General features: G+C 35.3%; 2 protein-coding genes across 2 annotated transcripts in view; both read right to left on the bottom strand.

Moving 5' to 3' along the window:
- The window catches only part of LOC148953605 (uncharacterized), a 30350-nt gene extending 21103 nt beyond the window's left edge, over positions 1-9247 (bottom strand). Inside the window, exon 1 of the mRNA XM_089088027.1 lies at positions 8868-9247. Coding sequence (XP_088944153.1) covers positions 8868-9247 — 380 coding nt within the window. The remainder of the gene's footprint in view (positions 1-8867) is intronic.
- Positions 9248-23427: 14180 nt separating this feature from the next.
- The window catches only part of LOC148953604 (uncharacterized), a 95164-nt gene continuing 93425 nt past the window's right edge, over positions 23428-25166 (bottom strand). Inside the window, exon 2 of the transcript XR_016141724.1 lies at positions 23428-23839. The gene's annotated coding sequence lies outside the window, so the exon portion shown is untranslated. The remainder of the gene's footprint in view (positions 23840-25166) is intronic.

Genomic DNA, 25166 nt, shown 5'->3' with positions numbered 1-25166 from the left:
TACGGGGTAATGAGCCTTTTCCCTGAGGGAGGTGGGGGGGACATCCCAAGAGACACATTTACTGGACCCCTCAATTATGCTGAACAAAATGGTTATCTCAAAATTTGTATATGCTGTGTTTGGGGAATTAATGGGCGTTGGTGAGTAGCTTGTTACCCTCCCATCACTTTTGACTCTTACAAGGGTTACTAGAACTTTAAATTTCCTGTCGAATGAGCTCCGTCCGAAGTTTCTAAGATAACAGCTTCTATAAGAAGTGCCTTGGTGAAAAAAAAATGATAAAAAATTGTGTCCACATTGCTCTTTACTTAAGTAGCACTATTGCAGTGCTCATGATCAGTTTTAAACTAAAACACATAATAACAATGGAATCCCCAGACAGGAGCAAGTTAATAATAATAATAACGTATTTCTTGCCCGTCTACAAAAATTGGACTGACGAAGACTGTATCATAGGCAGCGCAATAGCGCTGCCTAAGTCGAGCAAGATGTTGGCACAATGTATTATTTTTTTTCTTGGTTTTAGACCAGGGCCCTTCGTATCGAAGAAGTTGTCGGAAAAACTTCAAAGAGGGCTAATTCGATTGGAAATTGGAGTGGATAGTGCCCTTTTTGATAGTAGAAAGTGATTGGAGGGCAACTAGCCCCCCCCCCCCACGTTCATCATTCCCCAAGTAGATCCAATCAAAATTTTGAGATAGCCATTTTGTTCAGCGAAATTGATTTCCAGATAGAAAATATGTTTTTGAGAAGGTCACTCCCCCAAAATCCCCAGGGCAAGGGTTTTAAGTAATGCCCTGGGGGCATTTATGAACGGTGTTGGCATAATGCTATTATTTTTTTTCCTTAAGACCAGGGCAATTCGTATCGAAGAAGTGGTCATAGAAACTTCGAAAAGGGCTCATTCGATTGGAAATTGGAGTGGCTTGTACCCTTTTTAATAGTCAAAAGTGATTGGAAGGCAACTAACACCCCTTCCACGCCCACTATTTCCCGAAACACATCCAATCAAAATTTTGAGATAGCCATTTTGCTCAGCGTAGCTGATTTCAAGAGAGAAAATATGTTTTAGAAGAGGTCACTCCCCCACAACCCTCAGAGCAAGAATTTTAAGTTATGCCCAGGGGGCTACTAAGAACGATGTTGGCACAATGTATTATTTTTTCCTTTAGACCAGGGCCCTTCGTATCGAAGAAGTTGTCGTAGAAACTTCGAAAAAGGCTCACTCAATTGGAAATCGAAATGGCTTGTGCCCTTTTTAATAGTCAAAAGTGAATGAAAGTCAACTAACACACCTTCCACGCCCATCATTTCCCGAAACACATCCAATCAAAATTTTGAGATAGCTATTTTGTTCAGCGTCGTTGATTTCCACATGTAACCTATGTTTTTGAGGAGAACACTCCCCAACAGCCCTCAGAGCAAGGGTTGTAAGTTATACCCTGGGGACATATAAGGTTTTTATAGAAAGCATTGTTGTAAAAACTTCAAAAAGGGCTCATTCGATTGGAAACTGAAATGGCTAGTGCCCCTTTTAATAGTCGAAAGTGATTGGAAGGCAACTAAAACCCCTTCCACGCCCACCATTTCCCGAAACACATCCAATAAAAATTTTGAGATAGCCATTTTGTTCAGCGTCGTTGATTTCCACATGTAAACTATGTTTTTGAGGAGAACACTCCCCAACAGCCCTCAGAGCAAGGGTTGTAAGTTATGTCCAGGGGGCATATAAGGTTTTTATAGAAAGCGTTGTCGTAGAAACTTCAAAAGGGCTCATTCGATTGGAAACTGAAATGGCTAGTGCCCCTTTTAATGGTCGAAAGTGATTGGAAGGCAACTAACACCAATTCCACGCCCACCATTTCCGCAAACTCATCCAATCAAAATTTTGAGATAGCCGTTTTGTTTCACGTAGTTTAAAGTTCAGAAAATTATAGCTTTGAGCAGGATAGCCCCCCACAGTCTTCAGGGCAAGAGTTATAAGTTATGCCCTGGGGACATATAAGTTTTTATTGAAATCTTTGACGGAGAAGCTTGAAAAAGGGCTCATTCGATTGGAAATTCAAAGGTCTAGTGCCCTTTTTAATAGTCAAAAGTGATTTGAAGGCAACTAATCCCCTCTCACACCCACTTTTTCCCCAAACACATTTAATCAAGATTTTTAGATAGCCATTTTGTTCAGTGTAGTTGATTTCCAGATATAAATTATGTTTTTGAGGAGAACACTCCACAACAGCCCTCCGAGCAAGGGTTGTAAGTTATGCCCAGGGGGCATATAAGGTTTTTTATAGAAACCGTTGTCGTAAAAACTTCAAAAAGGGTTCATTCGATTGGAAACTGAAATGGTTAGTGCCCATTTTAATATTCGAAAGTGATTGGAAGGCAACTAACATCCCTTTCACACCCACCATTTAACCGAACTCATCCAATCAAAATTTTGAGATAGAATTTTGGTTTCACGCGGTTTAAAGTTCAGGAAGTTATACCTATGAGCAGGACAGTCCCACCACAGTCTTCAGAGCAAGGGTTATAAGTTATGCCCTGGGGGCATATAAGTTTTTATTGAAATCTTTGTCATAGAAACTTGAAAAGGGCTCATTCGATTGGAAATTCAAAGGTCTAGTGCCCCTTTTAATAGTCAGAGGTAATTTGAGGGCAACTAACCCCTTCTCACGCCCAGCTAATTTCCAAACACGTTTAGTCAAAATTTTTAGATAGCCATTTTGTTCAGCGTAGTTGATTTCTAGATAGAAATTATGTTTTTGAGGAGGACACTTCCCCACAGCCCTCATGGCAAGCGTTATAAGTTTTGCCCTGGGGGCAAGTAAGGTTTTTATAGAACACGTTGTTGTAGAAACTTCAAAAAAGGCTAATTCGATTGAAAATTCGAAGGGCTAGTGCCCTTTTTAATAGTTGAAGGTGAGTGAAGGTCAACTAACCCCCTCTAACGCCCACCTTTTCCCCAAACACATCCAATCAAAATTTTGAGATAGCTATTTTGTTCAGAGAAGTTGATTTCCAGATTGAAAATATGTTTTTGAAAAGGTCACTCCCCAACAATCCTCCGGGCAAGGGTTTTAAGTTATGTCCTGGGGGCATATGTGAACGATGTTGGCATAATGCTATTATTTTCCCTTCCACACCCACCATTTAACCGAACTCATCCAATCAAAATTTCGAGATAGCCCTTTCGTTTCACGCAGTTTAAAGTTCAGGAAATTATACCTTTGAGCAGGACACTCCATCCATAGGCTTCAAAAACAAGGTTATAAGTTATGCCCTGGGGGCCTTTAAGATTTCATCGAAATCTTTGTCGTAGAAACTTGAAAAAGCGCTCATTCGATTGAAAATTCAAAGGTCTAGTGCCCTTTTTAATAGTCAAAAGTGATTTGAGGGCAACTAGCCCCTTCTCACGCCTGGCTAATTTCCAAACACATTTAATCGAATTTTTTAGATAGCCATTTTGTTCAGCGTAGTTGATTTCCAGATAGAAATTATTTTTTTTTGAGGAGGACACTCCCCCACAGCCCTAATGGCAAGCGTTATAAGTTATGCCCTGGGGGCATGTAAGGTTTTTATAGAAAAAGTTGTTGTAGAAAGTTCAAAAAAAGCTCATTCGATTGGAAATTCAAAGGGCTAGTGCCAGTTTTAATTGTTAAAAGAGATTGGAGGGCAACTAGCCGCCCTCTCACGCCCACCATTTCCCCAAACACACCCCATCAAAATTTTAAGATTGCCAATTTGTTCAACTCAGTTGAAAGTTCTGGAAATTTGGTCTTTGAGGATGACAACCCCCCCCCCCTTCCCCACAGTTCTCAGGGCAAGGGTTGTAAGTTATGCCCTTGGGGCATATAAGGATTTTATAGAATGCGTTGTCGTAGAAACTTCCAAAAGGGCTCATTCGATTGGAAATTGAGATGGCTAGTGTCCTTTTTAATAGTCGAAAGTGATAGGAAGGCAACTAACACCCAGGGACGTATACAGGGGGGGGGCTCTGGGCCCGCCCCCCCCCCCCCGAAATCTCACGATTTTTTTCATTTTCCCATAATTTTCTGATTTTTCTTACAGAATAATGGGTTTGAAGGATTTGCCCCCCCCCGAAACGAATTCCTGCGTACGTGCCTGCTAACACCCCTTCCAGGCCCACAATTTCCCCAAAATTATCCAATCAAAATTTTGAGATAGTCATTTGGTTCCACGCAGTTTAAAGTTTAGGAAATTATACCTTTGATTAGAACAGTCCCCCCACAGTCTTCAGGGCAAAGGTTATAAGTTATACCCTGGGGGCATATAAGTTTTCATTCAAATCTTTGTCGTAGAAATTTGAAAAAGGGCTCATTAGATTGGAAATTAAAAGGTATAGTGCCATTTTAATAGTCGAAAGTGATTTGAGGGTAACTAACCCCCCTCTCACGCCCACCTTTCCCCCAAACACATCCAATCAAAATTTGTTGATAGTCATTTTGTTCTGCGTAGTTGATTTCCAGATCGAAATTATGTTTTTGAGGAGGACACTCCCCCACAGCCCCCAGGGCAACGGTATTTAGTTTTGCCCTGGGGCATATAAGTTTCTTATAGAAAGCATTGTTGTAGAAACTTCAAAAAAGGGCTCATTCGATTGAAAATTCAAAGGGTTAGCGCCCTTTCTAATAGTCAAAAGTGATTAAAGTGCAACTAACCCCCCTCTCACACCCACCTTTTCCCCAAACACATCCAATCAAAATTTTGAGATAATCATTTTTTTCCACGCAGTTTAAAGTTCAGGAAATCACACCTTTAATAAGAACACTCCCCCCAGTCTTCAAGCCAAGGGTTATAAGTTATGCCCTGGGGAGATGTAAGGTTTTTATAGAAATCTTTGTTGTAGAAACTTCAAAAAAGGCTTATTCGATTGAAAATGCAAAGTGCTAGTGCCCTTTTTAATAGTTGAAAGTTAGTAAAGGGCAACTAACCCCCCTCTCACGCCCACCATTTCCCCAAACACATCCAATCAAAATTTTAAAATAGCCATTTTGTTCAACATAGTTGAAAGTTCTGGAAAATAGGGCTTTGAGGATGACAACCCCATCCCCCTTCCCCACAGTCCTAAGGGCAAGGGTTGTAAGTTATGCTCTTGGGGCATATAAGGTTTTAATAGAATGCGTTGTCGTAAAAACTTCAAAAAGGGCTCATTCGATTGGAAATTGAGATGGCTAGTGCCCTTTTTAATAGACGAAAGTGATTGGAAGGCAACGAACACCCCTTCCAGGCCCACAATTTCCCCAAAAATATCGAATCAAAATTTGGAGATCGTCACTTTGTTCCAAGCAGTTTAAAGTTCAGGAAATTATACCTTTGATTAGAACAATCCCCCCACAGTCTTCAAGGAAAGGGTTATAAGTTGTGCCCTGGGGGCATATAAGTTTTTATTGAAATCCTGGTCGTAGAGACTTGAAAAAGGGTTCATTTGATTGGAAATTTAAAGGTCTAGTGCCTTTTTAAATAGTCGAAAGTGATTTGAGGGCAACTAACCCCCCTCTCACGCCCATCATTTCCCCAAACACATCCAATCAAAATTTTTGGATGGTCCTTTTGTTCAGCGTAATTGATTTGCAGATTGAAATTATGTTTTTGAGGAGGACACTCCCCCACAGCCCCCAAGGCAAAGGTTGCAAGTTATGCCCCTGGGGCATATAAGTTTTTTTTATAGAAAGCATTGTTGTAAAAACTTCAAAAAAGGCTCATTCGATTGAAAATTCAAAGGGCTAGTGCCCTTTCTAATAGTCAAAAGTGATTAAAGGGAAACTAACCCCCCTCTCACGTCCACCTTTCCCCACACACATCCACTAAAATTTTTTAAATAGCTATTTTGTTCAACGTAGTTGAAAGTTCTGGAAATTAGGTCTTTGATGATGACAACCCCCCCCCCAAAGCCCTCAGGGCAAGGGTTGTAAGTTTAGCCCTTGTTGTAGAAACTTCAAAAAGGGCTCATTCAATTGGAAATTGGAATGGCTAGTGCCATTTTTAATGGTTGAAAGTGATTGGAAGGCAACTAACACCCCTTTCACGCCAACCATTTCCCCAAAAACATCCAATCAAAATTTTGAGATAATCATTTTGGTCCACGCAGTTTAAAATTCAGGAAATTATACCTTTAATAAGAACAATCCTTTCACAGTCTTCAGGGCAATGGTTATAAGTTATGCCCTGGGGACATATAAGTTTTTATTGAAATCTTTTTCGTAGAAACTTGAAGAAGGGCTCATTCAATTGGAAATTCAAAGGGCTAGTGCCCTTTTTAATAGTCTCGAAAGTGATTTGATGGCAACTAACCCCCTTCTCTCGCCCACCTTTCCCCAAATACATCCAATCAAAATTTGTAGATAGCCATTTTACGCAAAGTAGTAAAAAGTTTTAGAAATTAGATCTTTAAAGATGAAAACCCCTCCATCCCCAGAGCCCTCAGTGCAAGGGCGGTAAGTTATGCCCTGGAGGCATTTAAGGTTTATATAGAAAGTTTTTGTAGAAATTTCAAAGATCTCATTTGATTGGAAATTGAAATTGCCCTTTTTAATAGTCAAAAGTGAGTGGAGAGTAAATAACTCCCCTCTCACGCCCACCATTTCCCAAAACACATTCAATCAAAGTTTAGAGGTAGCCATTTTGTTCAACGTAGTTGAAAGTTCTAGAAATTATGTATTTAAGCATGACAGACCCCCCAGGGCAAAAGTTTTAAGTTATGCCTTGAGGGCATATAAGGATTTTATAGATAGAGTTGTCGTAAAAACTTCAAAAGGGCTCATTTGATTGGAAATTGAAAGGGCTAGTGCCTTTTTTAATAGTTGAAAGTGATTGGGGAGCGACTAACGCCCCCCTCACGCCCATCTTTTTCCCAGACACATCCAATCAAAATCTTGAGTTAGCCATTTTGTTTAACGTAGTTGAAAGTGCTGGAAATTAGGTCTTAGAGGATGACAACCACCGTCACAGCCCTTAGGTTAAGGGTTGTAATTTATGCCCTGGGGGTATATAAGGTGCTTATAGAAAGCGTTGTCGTAGAAAACTCAAAAAGGGCTCATTCGATTGGAAATCGAAAGGTCTAGTGCCCTTTATAATAGTAGAAAATGATTGCAAGGCTTGACATTTTTATAGTAAAGATTGATGTTGGTATCATGTATTATTTTTTGTTGTTGTTTAGACCAGAGCACTTCGTATCGAAGGAGTTGTCGTAGGAACTTCAAAAAGGGCTTATTCGATTGAAAATAGAAAGGGCTGATGCCCTTTTTAATAGTCGAAAGATGATTGGAGGGAAACTAATCCCCCTCCCATCCCCCCCCTCCCATTTGCCTTTATGTTTAAAAACTAAATGTTGCCTTAAGATTAAATCAAAATGCACTGTGTTAATTTTAGTTCCCAATAAGGCATCTCAGCAGTATCCCAAGAACGACTGAGGGTATTATGTTCAAACTTTCGGGGCTACTTCTGCTCTTAAAATTTAACCAAATCAAAATAGCGTAAGTGTATCCAAGCTATCAAAGAAAGTAAACAGATCTTTTGCGAACGGTATCAAGTTTTCCATTTCAAATCAACTAGAGGAAGTATGAAACTAAATTAAAGACTACTATTTGTATCAAGATTTTTAAAAGGGTGTATGTTGTTAAAAATTTCTTGAAAATTTTCTCCAGCACACTGATAGCTTGCCAAATTATGAATTCGTAAAAAATCAAAAAGATTTAAATAATTATTTTCTTTTTCCCTGAAAAGACTACGTCAATATAAAACGAACAGAAATTAATTAAAAAAAACTTCTTCCACAAAATAAAATTTTCAATGAAAAGTAAAGAACTCCATTAAACAAAAACTGAGATGAGAATAAAATCAAATAATCTACCAAGCGTGAAACTATTACAAATTAGCATCGATAAATAAATGAAACCCAAAACGAACAGAAATTACAATAAATAGCCGAGTCAAACTTAAAAAGAGCAGAAATTAACATAAGTTTGGCTCAAAACTTCTATGCCTTCCCAAGGCCAGAACATAATTTGCACTTTACTGAAAAAATACAAATGAATATGGATTGTCAGTTTAATATACATATACTGATATTTAGTAATCAAAATGTTAATCTTATTTTATTTATTAAAGTAATAAAAGTAAAAACCTTTATATTTTTTCAGTAAAGAGCAAAGTATGTTCTGGCCTTGGGAAGGCATAGGGGTTTTGAGCCCTACTTATGTTAATTTTTGCTCGTTTTGAGTTTGACTCGGCTATTTATTGTAATTTCTGTTCGTTTTCGGTTTCATTTATTTATCGATGCTAATTTGTGGTAGTTTCACGCTTAGTAGATTATTTTATTTTATTTTTGCTCATTTTTTGTTTAATGTAGTTTTTTACTTTTCTTTATAAACTTATTTTGTGGAAAAAGTTTTTTTAATTAATAAAAAGAAAAGAGGAACTTCAGCACTAAAAACTTATTTTCACCATAAATAATTTAATCAATTTGATAACAGGAAGACTGCTCTTCGCACACTATGCATAAGAAAACTTTCAGCAAGGGTAACAACGGATGAGTTAGTGAGTCAGCCAGGAAATTTCGAAATATCGTTTAGTTTTTACACTTGATGGTATATAAGGGATGTCTGTTACTTCCACAGTTTGCACATTTCATAGGGACAGAACACGGTTGCTCACGACTGGAGGTATGTCCTCCAGAATATCTAGCACACTTTGCTACATTTTTACATTCGGAAGCTACGTGTCCATAATTTTGGCGGTTTTAGCAGCGTTTCGGTATAAACAGGAATTTCTCTACCCGACAGAAATTACATTCGATCCAAATACCGTGTCGGATTGCAGAGAAAAGGGCACTTACTGTCGGAAAGTACATTTTGAAAGTTGACGAGCTTCCGATACAGATAGCTCTTGTGTATTCTGGTGAGGCAGTTTTTAAGTCTTTTTCTACTACACAACTAGGTATCCCTTTCACAATGCAAATGAAGACGGGCTCGGTCACTTTCGTTGTCGCAGTGTCTCTTTTCAGGTTTCTTGCAATGTTTTCAGCCGAAACCCGGTCGGAAACTTTGATCAGCCAACGACTTTTTGATGATATGATACAAACATTAGTACCGCTAATGCCAAACTTCTCAATCAACTGTCTTTTTTCCGTGAGATTTGATACTTCAGGTGGATTAGCCACGACAACGGAGAAAAGTCTTTTCTCAGAAACGTTCGCTATCTTCTTCGGGCATACAGGTAAACTTTTCATATAATGTTGAGTGGAGTGTTGAACTAAGTCAAAACCTGTTGTTTGGATGCAGGCTTTCAAAACGAAGTAACTAGCGAATGACTGGGCAAATTATATCCCTACCTCAGTGCGAATTATGTGCTGATCTCTTAAAAGGTATGTCAAAATAAACAAGAAAAAATTAAATAAATACAAATTATAATAGTTAAAATTGGCACTAAAAAGGTTGGAGGATAAAACTAGCCAATAAGTACAAAAAACCTGAGCAGCACCACCATCTGAAAAAAAAAGATAAACTAGCGGTACATCTTCTTTATTTTTTCTGTAAAGAAGCAGACAAAGATTTTTTCATAGCTGGAGATAAAGCTGTGAATGGGGGACAAAATAGGAATTGGTTCATAAACAGCTCGAGAAGGCCGGAATCAAGATGTGGAGCAACTTCTTCTGAAAATGATTTCCGCACAAGGGTTTGCTAATGCAATTTTTTTTTTCATTAAACCCTGGGCGAGATTGAAGTCTACGATCCGGAAATCTTATGAATATTATTTATCTATTTTTTTTTAATTTTTTAACATATATGATTTGTTGACTAAATGAAATTGTTTTCAGTTTTAATTTGTGGTGTTAGTCTAATTTGTGATGTCTTTTTTATTTTTGTCAATATTGCATCTAGTTATTTATTTCATTTTGATAAAAATTAACTTTATATTTAATTCTACTTAATGCAGTAGGATTTCTTATTTTAGAATATTTATAAGTCAAATCTTTAGTGCTTGTAACTGTAGTATCTATTGTTGTTTTTTGGCTTTATCTGGGTTTCTAAGATTTACATTTTTAATTCTCAACGTTTATGTTAGAGCTTGATTTTAATGTTATTCATTAAAAATTTATGTTTTGAATTTGAAAAGTTATAGAGATTGAACATTGAGAGCCTGTTACTATCCAAAAAAATCTATCAGAGACAAATTTTAAAACCCCAGAAGCTAAATATGGATATTGATGGGGAAGAAGATGACCGGAAATATATACCTGCAAAAACAGGATTAGAATAAGATTAGAATAAGAGTTAAAAAATAAAACATTTTTATCACACTACCTCGAGAACAAATTTTTGTAAAAAAAGAAAAGAAAAAAAACTCATTGAAAAAGACTTTGTATGAGTAACTTAGGCAAATAAGATTTACTCGTGTTTATTTAAATAAAAGCTACTACAAAAGAAGTGAAAGCACTGACAAACAACAGTATTAAATATTATCTAATACCATAATCTGATATGTCAAAATCATGTGGCGAACTATTTTAATATAGAATTTAGTTATCTTAAAGCTTTGTTTCTTTTATTTCAGTACTGGTTATGAATCCCATAATGCTGAAATCCGATCAACCCGTAATTCATGAGATGCTGAAAATAAACAAAAGCAACGTAGCCCTTGATTTCGCGTAAAAATTATATTATTTCCGGAAGTCTCACTTCCTTATTTCCAAACGTCTGTTCACGTTGAGGATTTGGTGTACGAAACTGAGAAGTTTCGTAGTCAGTCCGCTCTTTTTTTGAAGGATTTCTCTAGCGATGATCGTATTACTTATCGCTCCCATTATTTTTTACAAATATCCAAATCAGGGAGGGGTTGATTTTGACTCGAGCACTGTTTTCTTTTACAGTATGATTCGGATGCTGATCTAAACATTTTGCCAAATTACGTCTTTTCAATGTGCCTACTTTAAGAATCAAGAATCACTTAATAAAAATAGCTATAGTAGTTACGGCTACTGCCGCAGCTAAACTACGCTACTTTTCAGAACATACAAAGCACTAAATACGATTTATCACACTAGTAAAAAAGGAACGAATTGCTGAAACGATTAGTTCTACACTGCACTGGTTCAAGCTTGTTCTTGTGGCGTGTGTTTCGGTTGACTACAATGGCGAGGGGAAGTAGGAAACTGAGTTTATCTCTCAGAGCATGGAATGTTCGAACTTAAACATCATATGGTACCTGTGTTTTTTAAGGGTTCGGATTCGAATAGCTAGGAGGGTGAATTCGTTAGTGACACATTTAATTCCTAGGATGATTTTTAAGGCTTCTTTTTGCAATGTTCCAAAAAAAGTATAAAACAACAATAACAGTCCAAAAAACCTATCAAAGACCAATATAAGGGGGATTTAAAGATCCAGAAGATAAATATGGATATTAATAGGAAGAAAGACGAATGAAAAATATACCCACGAAACATAAGACTCTGGTATGTGCACGAAATATTTTCAATGCCCTTCATGAAAAAGAGGAATGTAAGCACAAAGAACATTCACTTATTCCTATTACAGCCACATCGTCATTCTCTAAAATTTTTATCTGGAACATCTTTAAGTTCAAAAGGTCTCCTCACATTAAGTAATCTGTTTACTACTGAAAGTAAGCGAATGTTTCAATAAATCCCACGTTTAATTTTAGGACCTTTGTTTCAAACGGGTTTAATAAAAGTTTTACTAAAATTGCTTGTAACTTACTCTATTTCCCGAATCACTATCTAATACACAATGTATTATTTCTAGCTTCAATACTAACATTTTAATAAACTAATTTACTATATTACTACTATCCTAGGGGTTATTAATTTGTACCGCTTTAGTTTTTTCCCTAATTATTATTTTTTTTTGTCTGGTAAACTAATCTTTCTATAGTTGTGAATTACTTTTTGTGAGACGTCTTATAACAATATGAAATGTGTGTATTCCAAATTTTAGAATATATATTTGTTCCATGTCCGAAGAAAAAAACATATTCACAGATATACAATTTCAATATATGAAATAATTATACAATTTCAATATATAAGAAATAATACATGTAGAGATTTACAACTACTGCTCAGTAAATAATTATTTAATCTCTCTATTTATGTTTGTTGTGCAGGTGTGGTAGATTGTTTACTTTGGAACAATATAAGAAACGAATAAGAGTTTGCACAAATTATACAAATAAAGTCTAATCTTTTGAGTCTAAATTTCGTTTATAGGAAACTCATAATTGTACTCTCTCCGATCTTATTTCAAAATTTATTTCAGCTTTTAGTCTCATTACAATTATTTTAGGCATAAATTGGTACGATGCTCATAAATGATGCTTCGATTGAAAAACTATTAATTAAGAATTTATTTTAGAATTCATTTCAAGAGGTTGATTATACAATAGTTACAATAGTCGAAGCAGCATTAAATGCTCCATGGGATGAAGATGAATTGGAGAAGAAATTTAAAAAAATGATACTAATTTTCTCTATTCTCTGTTCAATTTTATTTTTTCTATTGGATTTGTAAAATTATAAGTTTTTTATATTTTTTTATTATTGTTATTCTATTTTTTTTTTTTTTGGAAAAAGCAATATTGTTATAGAAAGGACCTGAAATTGAAAGGACCTGAATGCTACCAATGAAATTTCATAATAGTGGTAATATACAATAATAATAATACTAAAATCTTGCTTTTAGTCAACTGTACCTGACCCTATTAAGGGTGGGAAAGGGCTAATAACAAACTATATTGGTAAAAAATAACTTATTATTTGGAAACACTAGATATGGAGAATAGATTGATACTACTCTCTTATTCAGGAAAGCCGATACACAAGACAGTTACCAATATCACTACTTAAATATTTACGTCAAACAGTTCGTGGTAACGAATTGTAAGTGAGGAGCAAGCTGGCTCAATTGTAACCAAAACACACAAAAAATAACCGAATTTCGATAACAATAGATAAAGCAAAAGAATTGAATTTTTACGCTGATTTCAAATATATAAAATTCGGTGAGTTTGCATTCCCAAAAAGTCAAGCAACCTGGATGAAAATCACACCATCAGATTCAGCATGTCAGAGAACCCTATCATAGACGTTTAAAGCTTTTATATAGAAAATGTGGGATTTTGTATTTTTTGCCAGAAGAAAGATTACGGATGCGTATTTATTCGTTTGTTATTTTTTTTCCAGGGGTCATCATGTCGAACCAGTGATCTTAGAAGATCTTGAGAGGGATCATTTGATCAGGAATCAAAAGTTCTGCCGCACTTTATAAGTAACCAAAAAGATTGGAGGGCAACTACCCCTTCTCGCATGCCCCTATATTTCCCTGAAGACATCTAATCAAAATTTCGAGAGAGCCATTTGATTCAGCATAGTTGAATGGTCCAATAACTACGCCTTTGGCGTGGCATGACCCCCCCTCCCCCCATAGTCCCTGGGGAAAGGGCTGTACGTTTCGCAATCCCGTGGGACACGTAATATTCGCAACTGGAAAATATCGGACGTTTTGGGAGGGGGCATTTTCTGTGGGAGAGGCGTCCACGGGGATAACTTTTCGTGATGAGTGAAGTTTCTGAGGGTATTTCACATGAGAAATGTAAACAGATGGGGGAGAATTTCCTGGCATGATTTGAAAATCGGTCAGAAATCAAGTATAAAAAAAATTCAACTGAAAGTAAGAAGCAAAATTAAAACTTGAAAAGTACTGAAACTAATCCGTACATTATACATTTCACTTAGTTTTACTAGAGACGAAATATGCTGGACCATATTCTATCATTGTCTTTGGTCTACTATTTTTAGAGGGGGGATGCTTTCCAACCATAAATTGTCCTATTTGTCTCTGTGCTTTTGGAATCCACCCAAAGGCTCAGGGTTTTTCTTCATTGTGGCATCCTAAAACTGAGCTTTTGGCCCTTAATGATAGTAGATAATGACATTAGTTTTACATTAATTTTTTACATTAGTTTTACAAGCTAATGTTGAAGTAAATCAATAAAACAGGCTAGACATTAGTTTTACAAGCTAATGTTGAGTTATATTAAATAAGAGAACCAAATAGTCTTCTGTATAACATTGTTCATTCTTCTCTATAATAATTTGATGTTTAAAAAGTTATACAGAAGACTATATCATTTTCCATGTTTAAAGAAAACATAATATTTTTAATTAAGTTCATTTTTATGTTCCTGGCCTCCCCCAGGCCATTCAGCGTGTCCCCAGGTGGCGATAGGGGAACCTTCAGATATGTAGGGTACCTCCAAAGGAGGCACGGACCAAGGGGGGATCTTGTCCCTGGGGGTCCATAATAGGAACTGGGACACCCTATCTTGGGGTCAAATACAGGCGGAGGAGGAAGAAGGCCCATCAATTGTACACTCAAAAGGGTCCACTGATTTGTTCATAAGTCCAAGGAGTTCCAAAATTTCTCCCAGTAATGGGTTAATCTGCATGGTGATGCAGAACACCATCATGGGAGGATCCTCTATTGGAGGACAACTGCGGCAGGACGTAAGATCCAGATCTATGGACAACGGCCTCTGCAAAGGGCTGCATCTACCTTTTCGGGGTACTTGCAAGACCGGAGACCTTGCGGTCAACTCTATTCCCACTTGAGGAGTGGCGCCCCTCGAGGAAATTATAGCCTAGTAAACGACACAGCATTCGCACGGGATTTTGACTAATGGACAATTCTTATGGGCTTGGTTTGTTTTCATGGGCGCCTTCGGGCTGAAAAACCTCTTCCTCTCTAATTTATCTATTATGGGCTGCCTCCCCGTAGTAGCATAATATTTGTAGGCATGAATATATAATGAGTCGGAGGTAAAAGGCTTGAGATTGTCTGTGCAGGATTTCGACTCTTGTTGATAGAAGAGCATTGCCAAGTGCTGAAAACCATGTTGTGACCAAGATGGGCCCAGGATTGCACAAAGCCTCAATTCATGGAGGTCCCAGGGGCTTCTTGTTGTCCGGTTCTAAACCGGCTTAAGCACTTCGGTGTAGACTTGAGAAGATATGTGATCCCCGTCCTGCACTGGTATCCGGGATCATTGCTTTTCCTGAAGCCAAAATAATGTCAGTGATTTAAAGAACATGAAAATTGGAACTTGGAATGTTACGACGTTAAATATGGCTATTTTGTCAACATTTTGACGGACGAATTCAGACGATTCGAACTGGACTTATTAGGAGTTTCAGAAACTCATATCCCATGGTTAGGAAGTATGAAATTAGGTGATATAGAATTTGTTTACTCAGGCCAGAGGGATGGGGTACATAGATAGGGAGTAAGGATCTTAATGAACAAGGTAGCTGCTGAGTCTTGTTAGAGCTGGGAAGGTATTAATAATAGAATACTAATTACTCATTCTATGACTAAAAAGTTCAATGTATCGGTTATAGCAGTATATGCCCCTGTAGAACCGACTGACGGAGATACAAGTGACTCAGATGAATTCTACTTACAGTTACAGGAGCAAATAGACTAGGTCCCAGGTAGAAATATGATGCTATTACTGGGAGATTTTAACGCCCAGGTTGGTAGAAATAGGGATAGATGGTATCCTAGCCTTGGTAATTTTGGTGTAGGAAAAGAAAACAGTAATGGATACACACTTTTGCATTTTTGTAGGTATAACAATCTAGTTATAACAAATACGGTGTTTGGTCATAAAATGGCTCATAAGTTAACACGGTATTCACGTAATTGTAAGACAGCAAATATAATTGATTATGTTATAGTAAACCGAAGACTGGCAGAGTCAATACAAGATACTAGGGTATATAGGAGTGCTGTTATTGATGTTAAAAGTAAAGATCACCATCTAGTAGTGTCAAGGGTTAATTTAAAGCTGAAATATCGGAAGGGTAACTACCTCCCGGGAAGTTATGATATTAGTAGACTTCGGGATCAGAATTTGAGAGAAACTTTCCAGGAACAGTTGAATACTAAACTTAAGACGTTTAAAATTTGATAATGTGGAAGATGGTTGGAACCATTTTAGAAAAATAATTTGTGAAGTTGCTGAAGGTGTATTAGGGAAGAAAACTAGAACTGCAGCTAAGAATATTAGTGAAAAGGCTTTATTTTTAATAGGAACGAGAAAGGACCTGTACAAGAATTATCTGAGTAATAGATCATATGAAAACAAAAGGAATGTAAAGAAAGTGGAGAAAGCATTAAAATATGAACTAAGGATATGTGAAGTGGAGGCCATGGATAAAATTGCCGAGGATCTGGAAGATGCAGCTAGACGGCATAATAGTAAAATATTGTACTGGCATGTTAATAAATTGACAGGGAGAAGTCAATGCGGACTTGGCCCAGCTAAAGATAGGAATGGGGCCTCAATTAGTGATAAGGAAAAAACTAAAGAGAGATGGGCCGAACATTTTGAGAATTTGCTTAACCGAGATAGAGTTGCAGGAAAAGATATAGAGGAAAATGAAAAAGTTTGTGATACCTTGGATGTGATAGAAGATTTGTTTTGTGAGGAAGAATTAGCAACGGTACTTAAAAGGACTAAAAAATAATAAGGCTCCAGGTGCTGATAGCGTGGTAAATGAGTTTCTTAAATATTGTGGCTCTGAGGTTAGAAATAAGCTACTGAAGATTATGAACATGATTTTTAAAAAGGGGAAGTACCTAATGATTTTAGGAAAACCTTAATTAAGCCACTCTGTGCGGTTTTAGAAAAAGTAGAGGATGCGTTGACCAAATTTTCACTCTTAGGCTAATAATTGAGAAGTGCCTGAGTTTTCAAACACCTTTGGTCCACAGTTTCATAGATTATGAACAAGCGTTCGATTCTGTTGATAGAAGAGTTTTGGTAAAGGTTTTATCCTCGTATGGTATACCAGACAAGTACATTAGAGTGATTAGTGCTATGTACGAGAATAACACCGCTGCGGTTAAGGTAGGAAATGAGGTTAGCAGCTGGTTTTGTATTAAATCAGGAGTTAAGCAGGGTTGTGTTCTATCCCCCTTTATTTGAATTATTTTGACGGACTTTGTCTCAAGGAACATAGGAAAGATAATGCGAGACCACGGAATCAAATGGAGAGGAAAAAGTCTCCTGTATTTAGATTATGCTGATAATTTAAGCATCCTAGATGAAAGTATCAACGAAACCAATAAAGTTTTAGAGGTTTTGCGAATTCAGAGTGATAGTATTGGTATGATGTTATGAAATGTTATGAATGTTAGGAAGACTAAAGGCTAGGAGTAAGTGAAGATGAAAAGGTGACGTTGGGTAATGAAAAGATTGATCAGGTGGGCAGCTTCAATTACCTTGGTGGTATTAATACTAAAGATGGTTGGAGCAGTGAAAATGTTAAAAGCAGAATAGCCAAAGCTCACTGTGTATTTTCGAAGTTAAAAAACGTTTGGAAGAATAGGAAGATAAGTCTGCAAACCAAGATTAGAATATTAGAAGCTACAGTGATGACAGTGGTCAAATATGGCTCTGAAGCATGGACGCTCCAAAAAGCGGATGAAGATTTGCTAGATGTTTTCCAGAGAAACTGCTTAAGGATTGTTGTGGGTACCCGGCTGACAGATCGTATTTCAAACAATAGGCTATACGTTAAATGTGGTTCAATACCGCTCTCTAGGGCTATATTGAAAGAAAGGATGGGGTGGCTAGGGCATGTTGTGCGGATGAAGGATGAAAGATTGCAGAAGATTGTTCTTTTCAGCCAACCGTCTAGGGCTAAACGGAAAGCAGGTCGTCCCCGTTTGGGTTGGGAGGACGTGATAAAGAAAGATTTAAAGGAAATGGGAACTTCGTGGGTGGGTTTAAAAAGGGAGGCTTTGAATAAATTGGGGTGGAGGAGGGGCGTGCGTAGCTGTGTTGCCCTCAGGTGGCTTGGTGCTGCGGTGAGTTGTTAGTAGTAGTAGTAGTAGTAGGACTGAGTTTGAAAAAATACATGGAAATCCGCCTTTCCGAATTCATGGAGAAAAAATCGAAAAATTTCTCCATTATAGTTCCTCCCATTTAAGTCCCCATATAAAATTCACCCTTAAACGTCTCCCCACGTATCAAATTTAGAAGATATAGGAAAATGTACTAAACTGTATACAAATAATTATTTTCACACCGCCCCTCCCCCCCCCCTCAATGAATTAACCTATGGATTATGTCTTAAGTCAAAGGAAGACTGGTCAGTTCCTCCTCCTCTTCTCACTTAATTCCCCCCCCCAAAAAAAAAGAAAAAAACTTAAATTCCTTTGGTTAATTTGTATTCATCATTAATTATAAATTCGGTTTGTATTTCCCTAAATTGATTGGTTAAGTTTGTAATATTTCTGGCACTAATTTCGTCATGCATAGTAACAGAACAGCCAAAACAGTCCAATCTATTTTTGTAAAAATAGATTCCTTTCAATCTCTAATGGCTGAAACAAATGAATGAAAGAGAAAATATTTGTCCTCAGAGAAATGAGAATCAAACTCATTTAAAGAGTACAGCTTGAAAGTGATTGTGCTAAAATTGTTGAAAAATAATAGCCAGTGTAAATGCAATGGATATATATTTTCATTTTATTGACCTTTAGGATAATTTTTTAATTTCTTTTGAATGTAATATTTTCTTTGATAATATTAAGGTATTGCCTCCTTTAACAGGCCAGCAAAACAAAACAAGCAATATTAACAATAAAATTTTTCCAATACGAATATGGCTGTTGTCAATAGGAATTTATAGCGAGTACAGAAAACAAATATCTCGGCTGAAATTAGTTCCTGAACTATATTTGTATTGTTCATATTTTATTTTTTTTATTCAAGTAAAATATGGTGTCATAACAATACTGCAAGACCCATATTTAAGAAGTAGCCAAAGTATATGGTAATGTGCTCTTGGTTTGTTTCTCACCTCTAATCACGCAATTCCCCACACATTTTTTTTAATTATTCCTTAAGTGTACACCTAAAAAAATAATTTTGTCCTTATATTTGGTCTTCCTTTTCTGCACTTCAGCAAGAATTCTGCAAATGTTGAGATAAATAAAAAGTAGATATTAAATATGGTCGAAAATTCACGTTTTATTTTTTTATATATGTAAAAATTAAGTAGATATTAAATATGGTCGAAAATTCACGTTTTATTTTTTTTAGGGGAGGGGGGAGATTTAGTGCTAAAGGTACTTATTGAAGGAAGGAAAGTTACGATTACATGTCCCAAGAAATAAAGCTGATAGCACCAAACATGGGCTACTATGAACATAACTTAAAGTGATTGGTTTGAAGTTACATAAACACGACTGCCAAAGTTTAATTAGTGGAATATATTTTTTTTTGAATTATTGTTTTTTGCTCAGATTAATTGCGTTTGGATATATAGCTAAATGGTAGATTTAATAATTTTCCTATTATTTATATAGGATAAAAGTGAATACACCATGTGATGCCTTTATTATTTACCAAATTCAATTATTGATTATGGAGCAAATTCAATTTTTGAGCCATTTATGAGGGGCAAAAAACACATTAACTAGGGGGTTTGTCGACTATGATGTAAATCTAAAGAAACTGATTCATCATAATTATATATAAAAGCTAGTTTTGAAAAAAAGGATGCTAAATATCTTTTCTATGATGTTTCAGGGTCATATTAAAAAAATAAAAAAAATAATAATAAATGACTCAACAGCATTGCCAATGAAAAAATTACATTCTTTTTTAAAGGTGGTAGATTAAACGGTTCTACTTAAGGTTCTCAACTTTGATGATTCCAATATTGTATCTGTTCTTATGCTGTGATGTCTTTGTCAGTGTGTTTCAGGCCCTTTGTAAAAAAATCTGCAATTTTTCTTTGAAAACAATGATACACAATTGGGCTTGAATTCAAGTCTTCCAAATTCGATATTGTCCTGTTTAACTGAAACAGATTCCTCTGCCCCTTCCATCACGCTTGGATTTAGCTGTGTTCAATCTATAGATCACCTTATGTATCTAGGTCTGCCCATTGCTTCTTCTATCTGACACATCCGAAAACTTCTTCTTGAACAAATCAGACATAGAATCTCAGAAGCTTACGTTTCCATTGTATCTTGTAAACTTCGATTCAAACGACCTCTTCTAGCGAATAATAGACCTCTTATAATGCTGTTGTCCTTCCTCATATCCTCTACACCGCACCCTTCTGGAAACTCCTAACTAAAACAGTCAAGAGTAAAATTCGATCCATGTTCGTTCGCTTTGCCAAGTATCTGCTTCATCTGCCTCCGTGGTATAGAAATTCACTAGCTATTATGAAATTCACGGTTGCTGACCCAGAGGTTGCCGTTGCCAGACGGATAGCTAAACATAGTAGAAAAATAGATGGCAATTTACATGATTGGCTCCACATTCTTAAGCAGTGATGTGTTGTGTTTTTACATATAATATGTAAATTATACTCGTTCACTTATAAGTCTTTTTCTTTATTCTGGTTTCTTTGAATGCTTGTCTTGTATTTTGCGTAATGTTTGATTGTTGTCTTTATTGTTTTATTATTTATTTTTTTTACTGCTCTGTCTTCTTGCTTTTGTATGACGAGTTTTCAAATAAATAAATAAATTAATAACAACGTTAATTAATTAATATTCTTTAACCAATAAAAATTTTCAATTTTTTCTCAATCGAAAGTTTGGTTTACAAATAAAATCTTTAAATTTTGGTGAATATGGTCTATTTATAGCCCGTCTAATGCCTGCAAATAGTGCTATACCAAAAATTTTTGTTCATTGGCTTTTTTTTGGGGGGGGGGGGGAGGGGGGCTTAAAAACCCTCAAAAAACGAATAAAGAAGTTGCTTATATGCAAATTTTTACATTTTTACGAGTCAGATGAACATTTTGTGGGTTTTTCACATCCCCTACCCCCCTGGATATGAACTTGATTATAAATAAAATTTACCCCCGAAAAGAGTATTAATTTTGAAAATAACATAAAACAAGAAACCAAGAGATGTTTTCAATTTGATCTAAGAATAAATATATGAATATGTATAATTTTGACAATTGCTATAAGTAGTCTAAAGGTGTAAGATGTAAATGTGTATTGTTAAATTTTATTTGTTATGACATTGTGAAGTTAGAAAACAATACTTACTTCATAATATGCAGAATAATTGTACCCATGACATTTTTCAGGCAGAACCGTTATACTTTACCCCCCCCCCCCTAAGGTGCAAATAGATAGCCCAGATTTGTAGTCTTTAATTTGTAAAAAAAACTAAAAACTTTAATTATGTGACTAGAGAACCCCCAATCTGAACACCTATAGGAAGTGTCACATGATTTTGCGTGTTTTAAGAAAGATTATCGTATCCTAATAGGGATTTATTTATTGATTTATAAATTAGTCTGTTAAAAATAATTCGAAACGTTAATTATTTGACTAGAGAACCCCCTAGCCCAAGATTTATAGGATGTATCGCATGATTCTGCGTTTTTTTAAGAAAGATTATCATATCCTAATTGAGAACAATTTATTTTCTCAGCAATATTATGTCAGCAATGATGCTTCATTAAACTTTGAATCAAACGACGAACTTCTGCTCAAAACTGTGAATATGAGGAAATATTGCTCCAAGATTTGAAGCAGTTTTAGCAACTTGGAAGAGACAGAGATATACAAACGATTTTAAAAACATATTGTTGTTCCGAAGATGCAAGCCTTGCTGCAAATGAATCATTTTACTATTTTTAAATTCAAATATAGTTAATAAATAAAATTAATTTTAAAATAAAAATGAATCTGCCTAATCCTTCATACCATTTTTTCCTAAAACATTCATGCTTCAATTAATGTAAAATAGGCTAAAGTTAGAAGCAGAAATAAAGAATTATTTTGTTTCCGAGCTCAATTGCCGAATGTATGCCACTAGTGATACATTGTTTTAGAGAGCTCAAGATAAACTTAGTTTTGACCAATTCACTCGTTATAAATCCTAATTTGATATGTGTCAAATATGAAAGTTATTTTCTATTATTTCACCCTTTTAAAAATGGCGTACCACAAAAAATTATCACTTGCCATCAACTCTCGAGATTTTCTGTTTTCACGGTTTAATGGTAATTTTGTTAAATGTTTGTAAGCATCTTTCCTTTATAAGTTGTTATTCACTCAAACATTATCAATGCAAAATTGAACTTTGTCCTGATTCTATAATAATGACTCCTGAAACACAAGGGCCGTTTAATTAGAACAATAAAACACTTTTTATACAGAAAAGAGAAAGCTGAGATACAGAAATACAGAAAGCTGAGAGATGCAACTGATATAAATTTATTTGCTTATTTCATTTTAGTTTATATTAATGTTTTTAATGTTTTCCTATTGAGAATCTTTCAATTGTACTATCTATAAAATACTGTTGAATCAAATACTTGCTTTATGAACTGTTTTGTTTAGGAAACTATGGAGAAAAAAAATCACGAGAAATAGGACCCTCTTCCTAACCAATAACTTTTAAGGCAAATTTATCGTTTTCACTTAAAAAAAAAAAAATTTAAATACCTTTTTTTATATTTTAACATTAAAAAAAGAATACTGTTAAATAAAATCTTGAATTACTGAGAATTACCCTCTAATTAATTTTATTGTGTATTCAACATTTAGCTTATTTTCCGAGTATACTGTTCAGAATAAATATAATCATCAATAAAACGCCAATGACGTAAATAATTGAAACTGTTTTTCAGTTTCGGTTTGTACTTACAGGGGCTGTTCTTTACTTATAGTTGGTTGCTACAGGCAATTTTTCGAACCAATTTTTATGTGGAGGTTTCTTAAGGACCTTCATTGTAAGATGACATTCCCCTGGAAACAAGAAGGGGTAAAAATTGTGCACAAATATAGAGGGATAAATATTAACAGTTACAATCTGTGAAAACAATGCTCCTGGTAATATTTGGCGCCCCCCTTCCCCCTAAAAAGCTCTTTGGGAATTCCAAAATATCTCACCCCATTTCTCATCTAACATTGAAAAAGATTGTCACAAACGGCGAGGAGCAATCAAATCCCAGCACTAGTAGTAAAGGCAAAACCAGAAGTATTCTTAGGAATCAAGAAAGTTTAGAGATCGTTGTCCGCATCAGATGTGCCAGCGTAGGGCAGAACTGGCTCTGAAGTTAGAATAATCTTTACATCGTTTTTTCGATAAATTAAGATATATTTGTTATTTCAGAATTCTCACTCGGTGGATATTTAGCACCCTTTGAAGTAAAATTGTCGTTTTACGCCGCAAAATGGCAGATAATGCACCTCTTGTGAGATTTCTTCCAATATTTCTTGAATGATTGGCTCAATACGGTCACACCTGGTTATATGCTGATTTCAAAGGAAGAATTTTCGTCAAAATTACTCGCTCTTTTTGAATTGCTTTCCCCCTTTTTTTGACAATTCGGACTTTTCTCAGGTTTGTACCTTTTGATATGTGACTTAAAACTTAATGAGATCTTATGCACTTCAAATCACAGCAGATTTTTCTTTTTATATTGTTATTAAAAAAAAATTTTTAAGACTTTAAAACTTGTAAATTGAATTTAGAGAAATCTCTATCTTCAAAAGAATTATTAACATCTCTAAGTTCCAAAGTTAATATTTCAATAATATACTTTCGGTATTGCTAAGATCTATTGTTCTATACTTACAGTTTGTTATTAACAACGGTATATCATAAAAACAAACAACATGAATGCCAATTTTTAAATTCAAGCCTCACTAAAAACAAAGTTCCTGGTGCAATCTGCTTTTCCCTTCTAGTATATTTCTTGACCTTGTTCGTAGTTTGTACCTCCTCCTTCACCTCTCCACCTTATGTGCTGAAATATAAATGGAAAATTAAATTTTACAAAAGAATTCACTTTTTGCAATGAAATGAGAACCATAACCCCACATCACCCTTATTCTGGCTTATTGCATATGAAAGAAGAAAATTATCTGATTCGAAGATGGAAACGGCATATTTTGCAGTTTGCTTGAGAAAGCGGAACTGCACATTGAAAAAACTGTCCGGCAACAAGAATTTTTAGAAAAACAAATGCTGCCAAAGCTGAAAATTCTTACTTCAAAGACCTATTATCAGGAATAGTTAACGGAATGGTGCCAAGAAGCGTGAAAACTCGTAAATATGTTTAATAATTGTATATTAAAGTTTATATTTTAACTATATATGTATGTAACCAAAGTTGAGTGTGTAAGAATTCGTAAAATGTATCTTTTTAGATCAATCCTTTTTATCTTTAGTTTTCTTGAAGGGCATCAATTAACGTAAATGTAAGAGGAGAGGGTTAAAAAGTGTTTATGGAAATATAAGGGGTAGTTTATTTATTTTTATTTTTTTAACTCAATGAAAGTTTTTATGTAAAATATTTTGTGTCATAAGTGTTGCTAATAGGATTTTTATCATTTCACCTTTTTTTATTATAGTTTTTCTTCTATAAAAGAGGCAAATTACACTCGACCCTTGTCACTCTTATATTATATTAAAATTCATCATTTGATGGTTTGCATTTGACGGGTTTACATTTGGTACTAAATTTCTAACATATTTTTGGCTTCCAAAACCGGGCTTTGATCCCTTTGTTGAACTAAATAATCAAGCTTTGAACGAGGTTATTATTTTGAAAGTCGACCATAGTACATGCTAGGTACATTTGTTTTTCATACTTTAAAATTTTGTTAAGTTGAAAAGGTGGCTAGTTGCCAGTTACAATGATGAAAAAATATGAAAATATGAAAAAAAAATACGATTATGCAACAATTACAAGTCGTTTCTTTTTTTCTTTGTTTTTTAAAACATCAAAAAAAAATAAGTGTTTAAAAAACAAAAATTATTGTAATTTAAAATTGAAATACTGAAACTTAATATAAACATATATAAAACTTCCAAATTGTCATTTTAAACTTCCATATTGAAAAAAAAATCAGGTAATTTTGTTTCGATTTTCTCATTCTGAACAACAATTTTTCGGCCTTAAGGATAAAGAGAGCATTTTTACTGGTAACGTTTCTATAGTATCAATGGGTTATATCTCATTTTCAATTTCATTGACGAAAACGTTTAATCGGGCCTTGTCTTTCGTGTGTTAGCTGATACCCTCCTTGGGTTGACGTCACTGTGAATAGAAGAACAAATACGTTTGTGGG

This window comes from Artemia sp. Qi Xiang Cuo, chromosome 4 (genome assembly GCF_049724085.1).
Source record: "Artemia sp. Qi Xiang Cuo chromosome 4, ASM4972408v1, whole genome shotgun sequence".
NCBI classification, from domain to species: Eukaryota; Metazoa; Arthropoda; class Branchiopoda; order Anostraca; family Artemiidae; genus Artemia; species Artemia sp. Qi Xiang Cuo.
This window is presented reverse-complemented; position numbering and strand designations above follow the sequence as displayed.